Source organism: Tauraco erythrolophus, chromosome 9, assembly GCF_009769465.1.
Source record: "Tauraco erythrolophus isolate bTauEry1 chromosome 9, bTauEry1.pri, whole genome shotgun sequence".
Lineage (NCBI taxonomy): Eukaryota > Metazoa > Chordata > Aves > Musophagiformes > Musophagidae > Tauraco > Tauraco erythrolophus.
In genome coordinates, this window is record NC_141473.1 from 41,093,856 (window position 1) to 41,106,785 (window position 12,930).

Consider the following 12,930-nt stretch of genomic DNA (forward strand, 5'->3'; position numbering starts at 1 on the left):
AGTATGGACTTGGGAATAAAAACTCCTTAATTATAGGTTAAGGTGTCTGAGATCAAATGTCATGTTGCAAAGACGGGCTCTCCTGCCCTGCAGCCAACTGCGGCTCCTTGCTAGTGGGTGAACACCACAGCAAAGGAAAATGCATTTCTGCCAGGTAAATATTGAGACTCAGGTGAGATACTTAATCACAGAATGGTTTGGGTTGGAGAGGACCTTCAAGATCATGTAGTTCCAACCCCCCTGCCATGGGCAGGGACACCCTCCACTACACCACGTTGCTCAAAGCCTCATCCAACCTGGCCTTGAACGCTTCCAGGGATGGGGCAGCCACAACTTCTCTGGGCAACCTGTCCCAGTGCCTCACCGCCCTCAGAGGGAAGAATTTGTTTTCAAATGCCCATTTTATGGCCAGCAATCTTTACAGAAGTTCTCATTTAGATGCAAGCAGCCCAGTGTTTGCTCCACACTGGAGAGACCAAACCCTGTAGATACAGTCCATGCTGAATGCCCCTCAAATTACCCCAAAATAGCATCTCCTCCCTTGACTGCAGTGAAGAAACCCAGATTTTGCACACAGAGATGAAGCTGTTGGACTGAAATGTCCAGATTGTCTCTGCTTGCTTCATACTTGAGTGGTCCCTGGTCTGAAAAACTTCAGGGCTGCACCAGGAAACGTTTTCATTAAAGAGATGTGGGTGGGTTGGAGACATTGCACGTTTCTGGGCACCAAAGTACGATTCCTCGAGGTGAGTTCACCCCACTTGCCCACATCTGTTGCCTTCCACTCAAGGTACACACGGTTAACAAATCATCTAATTATTGTTTTCATGTGGCGAGGCAGGGAAACCAAGGCAGAGGGATGTGCTGCAACCTATCCTCCATGGCATCGTTGATGCAGTCACCATGGTGCTGTTGTGATGGGGACAGGAACAACAGACCCAACATCACCCAGCTACAAGACGTGGCTTTAAGGTAACACGAGACAAGGAAGTACCCTTAAACAATAAGATCCTCAATGACACGCTCAATGTTTTGCACACGTGTTGTGTTAGTCGCCCGGGGGCTATGCCACGTTCTTTAGCCATGTTTTTCTTCTTCCAGTCATCTTCTAGGTCACCACTGCCCTCCAGTGATAAGCACCGGAAAACAAAAAGCAAAACCACTTTGGAGTCCCCTTGGAGATGCAGCCTTGTCATCGCCAACAGTTTCCCCTGCGTCTGCCAAACTAAAGCGAGTTTCTTGTTATTTTACCAAAAATACCCTCGGCCACGCCTGTGATTCCTTCTGCTCCTGACTGCAGCAACGATCCCAACGCAGCTGGGAGATGCTTCCCTCCAACTGCAAAACCAGAAGGTTTTCTTGCCACCCAGCCACGTTACAGCCCATCGCAGCCCCAAAGCGCTGGGCACGTTCCTGCAGATGTGGGACAAAACCACCCTCTAATAATTGCAGAGCAGTTTTCTACAGCAGAGTTACCCACCCGAGCCTCTCGAGAGCTGTTTGCTCCTTGGCAGCATTTCCAAGTGCCACCTTTCCAAATCACTTCAAAATTCCTTCAAATCTAGCTCTTCCATGCTTGCCGTATTTCCACAAGAGTCTTCCCAGCGCACAGATTTATCTCCTTTTGACTTGCAAGAAAACCATGGACTTGAGCAAGAGGGACTTTGATGCATTCACTCTTTCTAGCTTTTTTTTTTAGATAAATTTTGAAGGAAGTCTAGCAACACCCCACCAGCCTTATTCAAAGCACAGTATCTCTCCTCGCATCTTTCTCTGCACCATAGTCCATCCTGATGTGCCTTCAAAGCAATAAAAACAGCCCAGATGGAAGCCACCCTGCAGGATGCATCTCTTGAGACCCCTTCTTGCTACACCCACTGATTCCAATCACTAAAGTTGCATTTTGGCTCAATAACTACATCAAAGACATCTGCCATACACCCAAATTTTGACACGCGTGTTAAGCCACCGGAGGATTTGAGTATATTTGTTTGGGATCTCAACACATTACCAGCTCAAGAAATTATCCCCAGTTATCCTTCCAACATTTGTACGCTGCAGGATAAATCATACAGAGCATGTGCCATGCAGAGGACCCTTGACAGGCTGGAGAAGTGGGCCTATGCAAACCTCATGAAGTTCAACAAGGCCAAGCGCAAGATCCTGCACATGGGTCGGGACAATCCCAAGCACAAGTACAGGCTGGATGGAGAATGGATTGAGAGCAGCCCTGAGGAGAAGGACTTGGAGATGCTGGTTGATAAGAAGCTCAACATGAGCCGGCACTGTGTGCTGACAGCCCAGAAAGCCAACCGTGTCCTGGGCTGCATCCAAAGCAGCGTGGCCAGCAGGTCCAGGAAGAGGATTCTGCCCCTCTACTCTGCTCTTGTGAGACCCCACCTGCAGTGCTGTGTCCAGCTCCAGGGTTCCCAACATCAGAAGGACATGGAGCTGTTGGAGCGGGTCCATAGGAGGCCACGAAGATGATGCAAGGGCTGGAGCACCTCTGCTATGAAGACAGTTGCAAGGGCGTGTAGTGATAGGACAAGGGACAATGGCTTTAAACTGAGAGAGGAGAGATTTTGATTGGATCTAAGGAAGAAATTCTTCCCTCTGAGGGTGGTGAGGCACTGGCACAGGTTGCCCAGAGAAGCTGTGGCTGCCCCATCCCTGGAAGTGTTCAAGGCCAGGTTGGATGAGGCTTTGGGCAACCTGGTGTAGTGGAGGGTGTCCCTGCCCATGGCAGGGGGGTTGGAACTAGATGATCTTTGAGGTCCCTTCCAACCCAAACCATTCTATGAGTCTTGGGACAATTCTCAGAATATGAAGCATTAAAGAGTTTGAATAAATTAAATACTGACAATATCACGTGGAGATATTTAAATAGCAGAATCAGAAGATTCAGGACTCGACCCCTTATTACAAACAACTCAATAGAGTTTTTAAATTTTTTTTAAAACAATTTATACAGTGATTGATCATTTAAAATCCTGGTGGCGATTTTTATCTGGGAGGGTTTTATACAAGCTTCCAACAAAGGACAAAATGCAAGTGAAAATAACTCAAAATTCCCATCCTGTTACACTCCCTGGAATCAATCACAGCCTCGCACTGCTGCAAACCATATACTAGAACACCAAAATATTAAGATACTGATGTCCTGAACCTGTTTCCCACCTGCAGAGTCACCTTCTGGGCCTTTTATTTAATATTTTGTTTTCTACCAAAGTGTCCATATGCTGTTTGAACCTTATAGTTCCACGACCAGCTTATAATTAATTTACTGTTACAAGGACATCACTGGTGTATGTTTTTACCCCATTCTACATACCAGTAAGTCTCAAAACCACAAACACGCCAAGAAAGCCAATGCTAAAGGAGCACAAAATGAAACTGATTTAAGTCAAACAGGAGGGAAAATTTCCTTTGCACTTAGTTACACCTTCAGCATTGATTTTTTTTCTACCCAAATAATACATCACACATCAGGAAGACATCAATATCATGTTCACCTGCTGCTGTGTGAGTATGTCCTACTCATAACGTGCCTCTGTTAAAGACCCACTTGAGATATTCTCCCTGTAAAACAAAATGGTTTCCAAGCCCTACAGAGAGCAGGCAGTCCTGCTCCAGGGTGCATAACAGTATGCAACGCTCCTCACGTCTTCAGTGGACAATTTTAATGGACCCTCACTCTGAAAGAGATACAGAAGCATCTCTTGGGAGGAGAAACGCAACATGAAGCTGCTTTGGCGTGTCCTTCACAGCAACTCATCTTTCAGGAAAGCCATCAGCTGTATTTTAGGAATATGTGTAATTTCCCCTTCTCCCTGATGTTTAAGCTGAATGGAAAGCTATACCTGCTCTGTGACACTGGAATGGAATGCATTGGAGTGCATGGCAAAAGACCCCCCCAAAACTAACACGTGTCTTTATCAGCCAGGCTCAACAGCAGAGAAGATCCAAAGGAGTGTTTGCATTTATCGTGACATCGTTTAAATTAGTGCATTTGTGGTACAGTGAAACATTTTCCCCATGAAATAACTTTTTGGGGATTTATTCAAACTTATACTTGAGGAGAGGAAACTGTTTGATAGCAAAACAGATCTCGTTAATCTAATCAAACAGCAATCAAAACTGAAGCTGGTGGAGGCACCAGAGCAGGAGGTCAGTGGAGGATGGCAGACCTAGCTCTAGTCACAGGCTTGCCAGAACATCACTTGAGCCCGTGCCGAATCCAGGATTGTCTCTCCCTGGCTGCATGGCATCTCTGCTCTCCCACATCACCCAAGTTTTGGTTGACCCTCTTGGCATGAGGTCTGGGCACAGCCACAACCACCTTTCTGGCAGATTCGACTTCAAGGAGCTCATCACTCAGGAGCACTAAGCCACCAGGGATCTCAGAAACCCAAGATTTTGTTTAAAGGGTCTCTGGTCTGCTCCCAGCACAGCCAACATTGCAGCTACAGTGGGCTGCTCAAGGTTGTGTCCAGGTGAGTCAGGGCAGTCTCTGAGGATCAAGAGTCCACAAGCCATGGTGTCAGCAGGACAGATTTGGACTCAAAGTCACTTTCTTACTCAGGTATGTGACCACTACCTGTTCTTTCCACCTCTCAAGACCCCACTGGACACAGCCAAAGAGATCTGGTTGCACTACTGGAGAGGTTTCTCCCCCTTACTTATATCTTGCACCAAGCTTGGGCTTTGCCCTAAATGTGAATCTGATCCAAAAATGTAAGCATCACCTTTGTGCTTGCAAATCCCCACGGTTTGGTCTGGAGCATCCTACCTCCCACGACCACACGCATGGTCCAGAGCTCAGTCTCCTTTTTTAGCATCTCCTTCACGTTCACGTGCCTCGTTGGCAACTACAACGTTTTATTACTAACGGAACAAATATGCTCAAAGAACATCCATGAGCAAAACAGAGAAACCTATAAAAAAAAGCAGCCCTCATCTTTTCCAGCCGGGAGGTCACGGTGGAGGGTAAGGCTCTTTATGAAGCCGCTTGCCAAGCTCTGTTAGATATTTTCCAGGACCTGTATCAACTCTGCAGGCAACCAAGTAGATATCTTAGGAAGGCTTTTTCGCCCCCAAAAAAAGGTTTCTCATTAGCAAAGCTGCAAAGAGGGACTCACCGTCTTATTTTAGTCCTTTTTCTCTCATTTTACTTTGATACACTTCACTGCCCGGGGGATTTTCCCTAGAGAATTACTTTTTCCTTGGTACAGTTCTGACAAAAACGACACTTGCTGTGACTAAAAAGCAGCCAGATAAAGAGTGACTGTGGCTGAGCAGTTTATGGCCCCATATGTGCCCACATCTACACGCTGCTTTTTTTTTAAAAAAAAAAAAAAAAAACACACACAGCAGCGAGACACAGGACTCTTTCTCCTCCAAACCAAGCGATGTCCGCAAGCTGCCATGGAAAAATAACCCAATGAGATTGCTAGACTCCATCTCCCTGTTCTACCTCTTCAAAGTGAGCTCATGGCAAAGATCTGAGAGAGAAAAAGCAGTTTATCAGGGCCTCGTAGAGGTTGAACGCTTATACATCATCACATTTTTCAGGGATTCATAACCAAAACGGGAGGAAGGTGGGTTACGCGGTAATCTGGCAGCTGCCTGCGGTTTAGTCCCCCGAGGGAGGCCCCGAAAGCCTCATGACTCCAGGCATTTAAAAATAGGCAAAAGGAAAAATTTGCAATGACACCCCTGGGAACAACTCTGCATCAGCCAGGGCTGGGCAGCAGCTCATCCATCCCATGCCCGATGCTGCCCCTGGGCACCACGTAGTCACCCCGGTACGGTGTCGGTACAAGGGTGCTGAGCCCCAGCAGGTGATTCATAGATTTCTAGGTTGGAAAAGACCTTAGAGATCATCAAGTCCAACCATCCCTAATCCCCATTAAACCATATCCCTAAGTAGCTCATCCACCCTATTCTTAAACACATCCAGGGATGGGGACTCCACCACCTCCCTGGGCAGCCTATAATGTGATGCATGAGCTGTTAGCCGTGATGGTGACAGCAGGTTTGGGGTGTCGTGACAGGGTGTTGTAGGCTTTCCTTGGGGCAAAGCCAAGCAATAAATAATGAAGTCAAATATTTCAAGTTTTCTTTAAAAACCACTCAGAAAGTTTTTAGTTCTGCCATCTCGCCCATCCTTTTTCACCAGGACCAGGGATCGTATCAAACCACCTATATTTTTTATATATATTTATATATAAATAAATAGATGTTTGATATTATTTTCGCAGGAGGTGGAAGGCAAAGCTCGATTTAGCTGCTTCTGGTGTGCTGTCATAGGGGTGATGCTGTTCTGCTGCGAGGAGAGGACGGAGAAGGTGGTGTCAGTCACCAGGGCTGCCGGCGAGACAGACAGACGGACGCCTAGCCGTACCCGGCAGAGAGATGCCATCCGATGCCCTTCGGGAGCACCATTTCCCCGTACAGCAGCTCACTTTTCAGGTCTCCTGTGAGTCGAAGGAAAGCGGTGCCCATGGAGGGGGGAGCAGTAACTTCAGCCCATTAAAAATTAAAAGAAGGGAAATGGTTTCAATTGATTAACCATCAACATTTGCTCCTCTCTCTCTCAAATCCTTCCGCTGATTTCACTGACCTCAGACCCCCCCGAGGGACCCGACGACCCACGCCGTACCTCTTCCTACAGCGTCCTACAACCTGCTCATCTCCCAACTTCACTCAAAATCCTTCACTTCTTCGTCCTACAAAGTTGCTCCATCCAAATAATCAAAGAGGAGATTGACCAAGCAAAGAGTCCAGCTCCCACTTCCATCACTCCCCTCACGATATTTTCCACCTATCCTCAAGTTAAACACCACCTGGTCAGACTTCCCTCCTCTGTATTTTCCTCTCTTCGGGTCAGCAATGTGCTACCAACACTACAAGCAACAAGAGCAGCATTAACTCTTCCGATGCCGATATCACTGAATCTAACAAAATCCTTCGGCACTAATCACCCAGGGTTGATGCATCCAAGGAATGTGTTGTCACAGCACACCGGGAGCATATCGACGATGGGTAAACAAGGGAGGAGAGGCATTTTTTAGGGTAGTTATTCCTGTCAAAATTACTGCTGTCCCCCGTACCCTTCCCCTGAGTTTTGGAAAGCAAGGCTGATTTTTAGAGATACTGCTAAAAAGAAATAGCAGACACTGAGAGGACTCACAGACAGGAAAACCTGCCTGTTTAAACTATTTAAGACATAGCTGCTTAGTGGTATCAAATATTAGATAAGCTATAGTCCCAAAAAGTCTTGCCCTTCACTTAAAAGCTGACCTTAACGCAACTGAAGCTTTACACGTTTGCAGTGGGTTACATGTTTCTCCTCAATAATCAAAAAAAAAAAGCAAATGCTCATTTTCCAGCCTTCCAAGGCCTTGAGGGACAGTGGTTACAGGTACTGGGGAAGTAGTTGGATTGTTTTTCACATGGAGGCCAAACGCCGGATCGATATTGCTTTAGCGGCTGGCAGATGATGAGATCATGTCTAAATTAATGCAACTCAGCCACCCGGCTGGGAGCTGAGTTCCCAGAAAGAAGGCTGGAGGAGGAAGGGCACAGCCCCAGCTGCCCCAAGGAGGGAGAAACTCTCTCTTGCCATGCTCAGGGTGGCTGGAGCAAAGCATGGGTGAAGCCATCAACAGACCAGCCCTCCCCAGCTTTAAGAGTGCTGGACATGGCCATGGTGGGCGAGCCATAAGCCTAAACTGTGTTACAGGGGAAGAAGAGATGGAGAAGCACAGGGTTGTGCAGAAGATCCCTTTGCTTTAGGCTGGAGCAACCCAAGCAGCCTGGTCCAGCTTTGAAGATCACCTTGCCTTGGGTTTTGGACTAGAGACACCCAGCATTGCCCAGTCCGGCCTGAGTGGTACCCAAAGCTTGACTTTAGCATCCATGAGATGGCTTGATCCCACCATCAGACACCAGTTTATCACAAGCATTAGAGCCAGGAGTTGTATGAATTTGAGGGCTTCTGCTCCAATTCTCCATCCACAGTATTATACAGATCACCTGAAGCCTTTAATACTGAGTTTAAACATCGTGGGTGAACACACACTCTCAACTACACACCCCACACCACCTAGGACAAGGTCGAAGGGGGGAAAATGATAGATTCGTGCCAGGATTTCATTTGGAAAACTGTCTGCAGGACTACTGGGCCAGGGCTGTGAAGCTAAAACCACAATATACCCCAATGCCTCGCCTTAACTGTTAGACCCCACTGCCATCTTGTGGCAAACGCTTCCCAAAATAAAGAAAAAGAGGGAAAAAGCCGTTAAAAAGTTGCAGACAAAGTTAGCTGCTGCAGCGAGGAAGGATGGGTAAGTTATTGGGAAGAGGGTGGGGAAGCTCATTGCTTCTCCTAAATGATGCCAAGACCAAACCTATAGCACCGTGCCAGATACAAATCGATGCAGAAAAAAAAACAGAGAGGATTGCCCAGCCCAAATTTGCAAAGTTGAGGGTATAATCACCCACAGAAAGCAAAATTGCTGGTACAGCCATGACTGCCTTTTGGTCGTGCCTCTGGCACGTTAATACCAGCAAAGATTTAGTGGCCATTTCAAAACATTTAACAGTTTCCAAAGTAATTTGGCATCACCCTGGTTCAACTCAGAAGGCTTGCCGACTCCAATAAGCGGGATTAAGCTAGAATTAGATACTGCACCTTAGAATTGAAGAAGGCATCTGCTGGAATTTACCAAGAGGATGACTTAAAGATGGGGATTATGGCTCAACGTCAACCATTCACATGGCACGAAGCATCCTCGGATGCCGAAAACCCACAGATTAGCACTGCTTGGGTTTTCAAAAAGCACCTCACTGCAGGAATGAGGTGGTTTTGATAATCCCCACAGTCCTTATCAGGCTGTTAGTCCCGGCCCAGGGCTTTGAGCACACCTCAGCGTTGACTTTTTGCATCATTTATCATTTACAGCCCTTGCGCCGTGGCAGAGCCTTCGCTTAGCAACTGGGGATCACTTCCTAGGAACCGCTTTCCGAGGCATTAGCAAAGTGCCTCGGTTGCTGTATCATCCAGGCTCTTACCATGCTAGGGAAATAAAAAAAAATTCAAAAAAACCCACAACAAATTGCTTTTCCTTCTTTATATCGCAATAAGAACCTGCCAAGCCGCGGTACCAGACAACGTCAAATCTGCGCACGATCCGAAACACTTATCAGGTTTAGGTACGAGTGGATAAAAAACTCAGCGAACAAGAATGAATTAAAGAATTGTTTATGAGAAGCACACGTTTTTCCCCCAACACAAATCTCTGCTGGCAGGAACAGATGAAGAAAACAGGGGAAAAAATTCTGGTTTGAGACACAGACATAGAAATCGGCAGCGTCCTGTTTTATTTTGAAAGAAAAATCTGATTTCTGTCAGAATAGCTCTGTACACCTGACCATCCAACACAGAAACGCTTTCTTCTGTTAAAATTTATACAATTCAGTTATTGGGAGAAACAATGGCATAAAAATGTATTTCCAGACAAAAGGTAACACATGCATCTTTCAATATCTTCCTATTTTCACAGCCTTTTCTTTGGATCTTTGCGAGTCTTTGCAACTTTGACCCTTTGTTAGAGGGACGGGTTACAAAAGTCACTACATACCGCCAGATACAAAGTTTATTTTCTACTTTCTGTTGGGATTTAACCACTTTTTCAGCTTCTACCATCCCATTTACTAGTTTCAACTTCTTGAGAGTTTTAAATATCAATGTATATTACAGAGAAGCTTGCCCTAAATAAAACTAGTTACCCTGTCAACAGATGCATATTCATCTTCAGAGATGAACAAGCATTGGAAAGTTGATCCCAGACCTGCATAAAAAGGTTTCTATTGGCATTAATTTGAAATCAATGCACAAAATAAATGGGGCTAAACATCATCTTGGGGTTTTTATGGTATGGAAAAACATCTCTGGGTTTTAAAAAAAAGAGGTAGTACCAGTCTCCAGCCTCTCAGGGACCTGAAGACTTGTGGGATGAACAGTTCGGATGATGCTATCAGCTACTGTCACTAAAACACAAGCAGGAGACTTACAGGTCTCTAAGTCGCCCCCCCCGAAATAATTTAGCCAAAACGCTGTCAGCAGTTTTTAGCTGAAAAAGCCCAGAGAAACCCACAGAGACACACAAGGGAGCTGGCACCAGACAGGCCCACTTATACCTCCGGTCGGCATCAAAAACTGGGAAACATAGTCATCCTCTTGGCAGAGGCCGACTGCAGCAAAGCCTTCTACCCCCAGTACCCAGGACGCTGGAGCAGCGACCTGGAACCACACCAACGGGCGAGAAGCCGCCCATGAAAACACACATTTATTTAACCCGCTGGTGGGTATTAATTTGGGGAGAGTAACTCTTCCAGCAATGAGACGGGAGAAGAATTAAGCGGATCTTAATTAAAAACCCAGAGCAATCCCAAACTGGCTTGGTTACCATCGTCATGGCTACCACAAGAGAGGCTGAGATATGGGAAGGTGCTGGTGGATGAAGCGCCGACTCGGAAGGTGGTGGGAAATGCCCGCAGGCCCCACTGAGAGCTTTTCCTGCACATTGAATATCCCTGGGTGATGGGAATGATGCAGGCTGGGGCAAACGACCTTCGCAACGTCAAGCAGACACGGTATCTTCTGGCTCTGGCCCACCAGCCCAAGTTAGGAACAGCAGGGGAAAGTCTCAGGCGAGGATTAAACCTCACTAGAGTCACAAGCAGGTTTAAAAACTCCTAAACAAGTTATTACACATGGGTGGGCACCCAAATCCCAGCTGTTACCACAGGTGCTGGGTCACCATCACCTTCCCCTGTGATAGCTGAAGCTCAGGATGATCACAGCCTTCAAGAAAAGCAATGGTAAAAGAAAAAAGCCAGACCAGAGTTTCTTCTCTGGCCACAATACACCGCCCCCGCTTCGGGCAGGGGGTGTGAAGGGATGTGCTGACCCAGGGAAGGATGAGCTGACATACTCATCTTGCATGGCCAACGGTCACACACAGTTTGTTTTATTAAATCCCCTCGTACAGTCAAGAAAAAGAATAATTAAATTTAAAAGAGCCCGAACCCAACCACTTCTCGTTTATCTCTAAATGAGTAACGGTCTCGTTAACGGAGGGCAGGGGACAAGGGCGGAGGAGAGGACAGGAGCTTGGTCTGGGTGACAGCAAGGTATGTTTCGTGCCAAGATGAAGGTGAGCGGCGCGAATCCCCACCCAAGCTCCAAGAAACATCGTCAGGAAGGATTTTGCTGAAAGAAATCTCTATGCACAAGAGAAACCAGACCCATCTCTTACTCCACGAGCACCAGCTTCTGCCCAAAGGAGGGGGACGATGGGTCCCCCACGCCGCAGTCGCACCCAACTCATGGCTCCCACGGCGACTTTCCCGGCACGCTCCAAAATCCCTGGGGAGCCGAAGCAGCGCCGCTCCCCCAGTTTCACACGGTCTGTCACAGCGAGCGTGTCACGTACTTGAAACTCATAGGGACCCCGGGCTGAGTGATGCAGACACCCCCCACCCCCCCCAAAAAAAAAAGCCAGCCCTCCGTGGGTGCCCGACCCCAGCACAGGGGGAATAAACAAAGCCCACGGGTGGAAGAGCGTGGGATTTAATTTTTGGGGAGGCTTTTAGAAGGATGGAGTCAGGAAAATGGGGAGGGGGGGGTGCGGGAGTGGGCAGCAGCACCTGCCCCGGGGATGGGGCAGGCTGGGGAAAGGGGGGATGTGGGGTGTTTCCCACCCGGGGCTGGTTCTCGGGCAGCGGCCAAACAACTTCCCGGCCCCGCCGCAAAGTTTTTTCCCAGCGCCGGGTCCTCCCGGCCGAGCATCCATCCCCCCGGGGAGCCGGAGCGGAGCCGCGGCGGGGAGGGGAGGCGGGGGGGGGGCCGAGCCACCAGTAATGGGTTATCCGATCCCCCGCAGGGCTCCTTCCCGCCGGCTGAAAGCCCCTTAATGCGCCCGGCGCTTCCTCCAGCCCCTCCCGGGCACGATCGATGCCGCTTCCCGGGGGACCCGAGGCGGGAGCGGCCGGGGGAAGGGGGGGGTGCGGTGTCCCGCCGCCTCCCCCCATCCCACCCCACTCCGGATGGGGTTTTGCGGGGCGGGGGGGGAGGTGAAGGGGAGTAGGGGGGGTGGTCGTCCCTACCTTTCGCCCTTGGTGAACTTGCGGAAGGCTTGGCGGAGGTCGTGGAAGGAGCGGTAGGTCTGCGGCTCGGCCGAGATGCCCTGGGCACGGGTGGTGCGGGGCCCGATGTGCGGGCTGGGGGCCGGCAGCACCGACTGGCATTTGTGCAGCCGCCGGCGGAGCTCCTGGATCTCTTCGTCCTTCTCTCCCAAGCGCCGCTCCAGCTCTTTGATCCTCTCTTCTTTCAGCAGCAGGAGCTTAGTGAAGTCTCCTTCCAGCTCGGTCATTTTTGGGGGGTAACCACCGCTCCCCCGCCCCGGCGCTAGTGCCGAGTCGGTGCCCGGTCGGGGCGGGCAGGTCTCATGGAGAGCAGCGGCTGGATCCGCTCCCCGGGAGAGGGGTGCGAGGGTGGGGGGGTGCGGGGGTGGATGGGTCCTGCCCGCCCCGGGTCAGGGCAGCAGCCCCGGCATCCCCAAACGCTGCCCTGCGCTCCGCCGGCAGCCGGGGAGCGGGGAAAAAAACTGCAAAAAAACACCCAAACAACCAAAAAAAATCCAAACCAGCCCCAAAAAAGCAGAAAGAAAATAAAAAGGAGAAGGAAAAAAGAAGACAAGGAAAGGAGAAAGAGCTTTTGTGCCACTCTGCGAGGCTGGGATCCTGGAAATAGCAACAATTACCATGTGATCGGAGGGTGACGCAGCTCCTTGTAACTGGAGCCGAAGACTTGGGATTCAAAGAAGAGCACTTCATAAATATTAAATTGCCTGCTGCTAATGA

At 48.8% G+C, this 12,930-nt stretch overlaps 1 protein-coding gene across 1 annotated transcript in view; it reads right to left on the bottom strand.

Annotated features, from left to right (window-relative positions):
• PRKG1 (protein kinase cGMP-dependent 1) overlaps positions 1-12,440 on the bottom strand; it is a 528,936-nt gene extending 516,496 nt beyond the window's left edge. Inside the window, exon 1 of the mRNA XM_086616279.1 lies at positions 12,175-12,440. Within this exon, the coding sequence (XP_086472405.1) occupies positions 12,175-12,440 (266 nt within the window). The remainder of the gene's footprint in view (positions 1-12,174) is intronic.
• Positions 12,441-12,930: the final 490 nt, after the last annotated feature.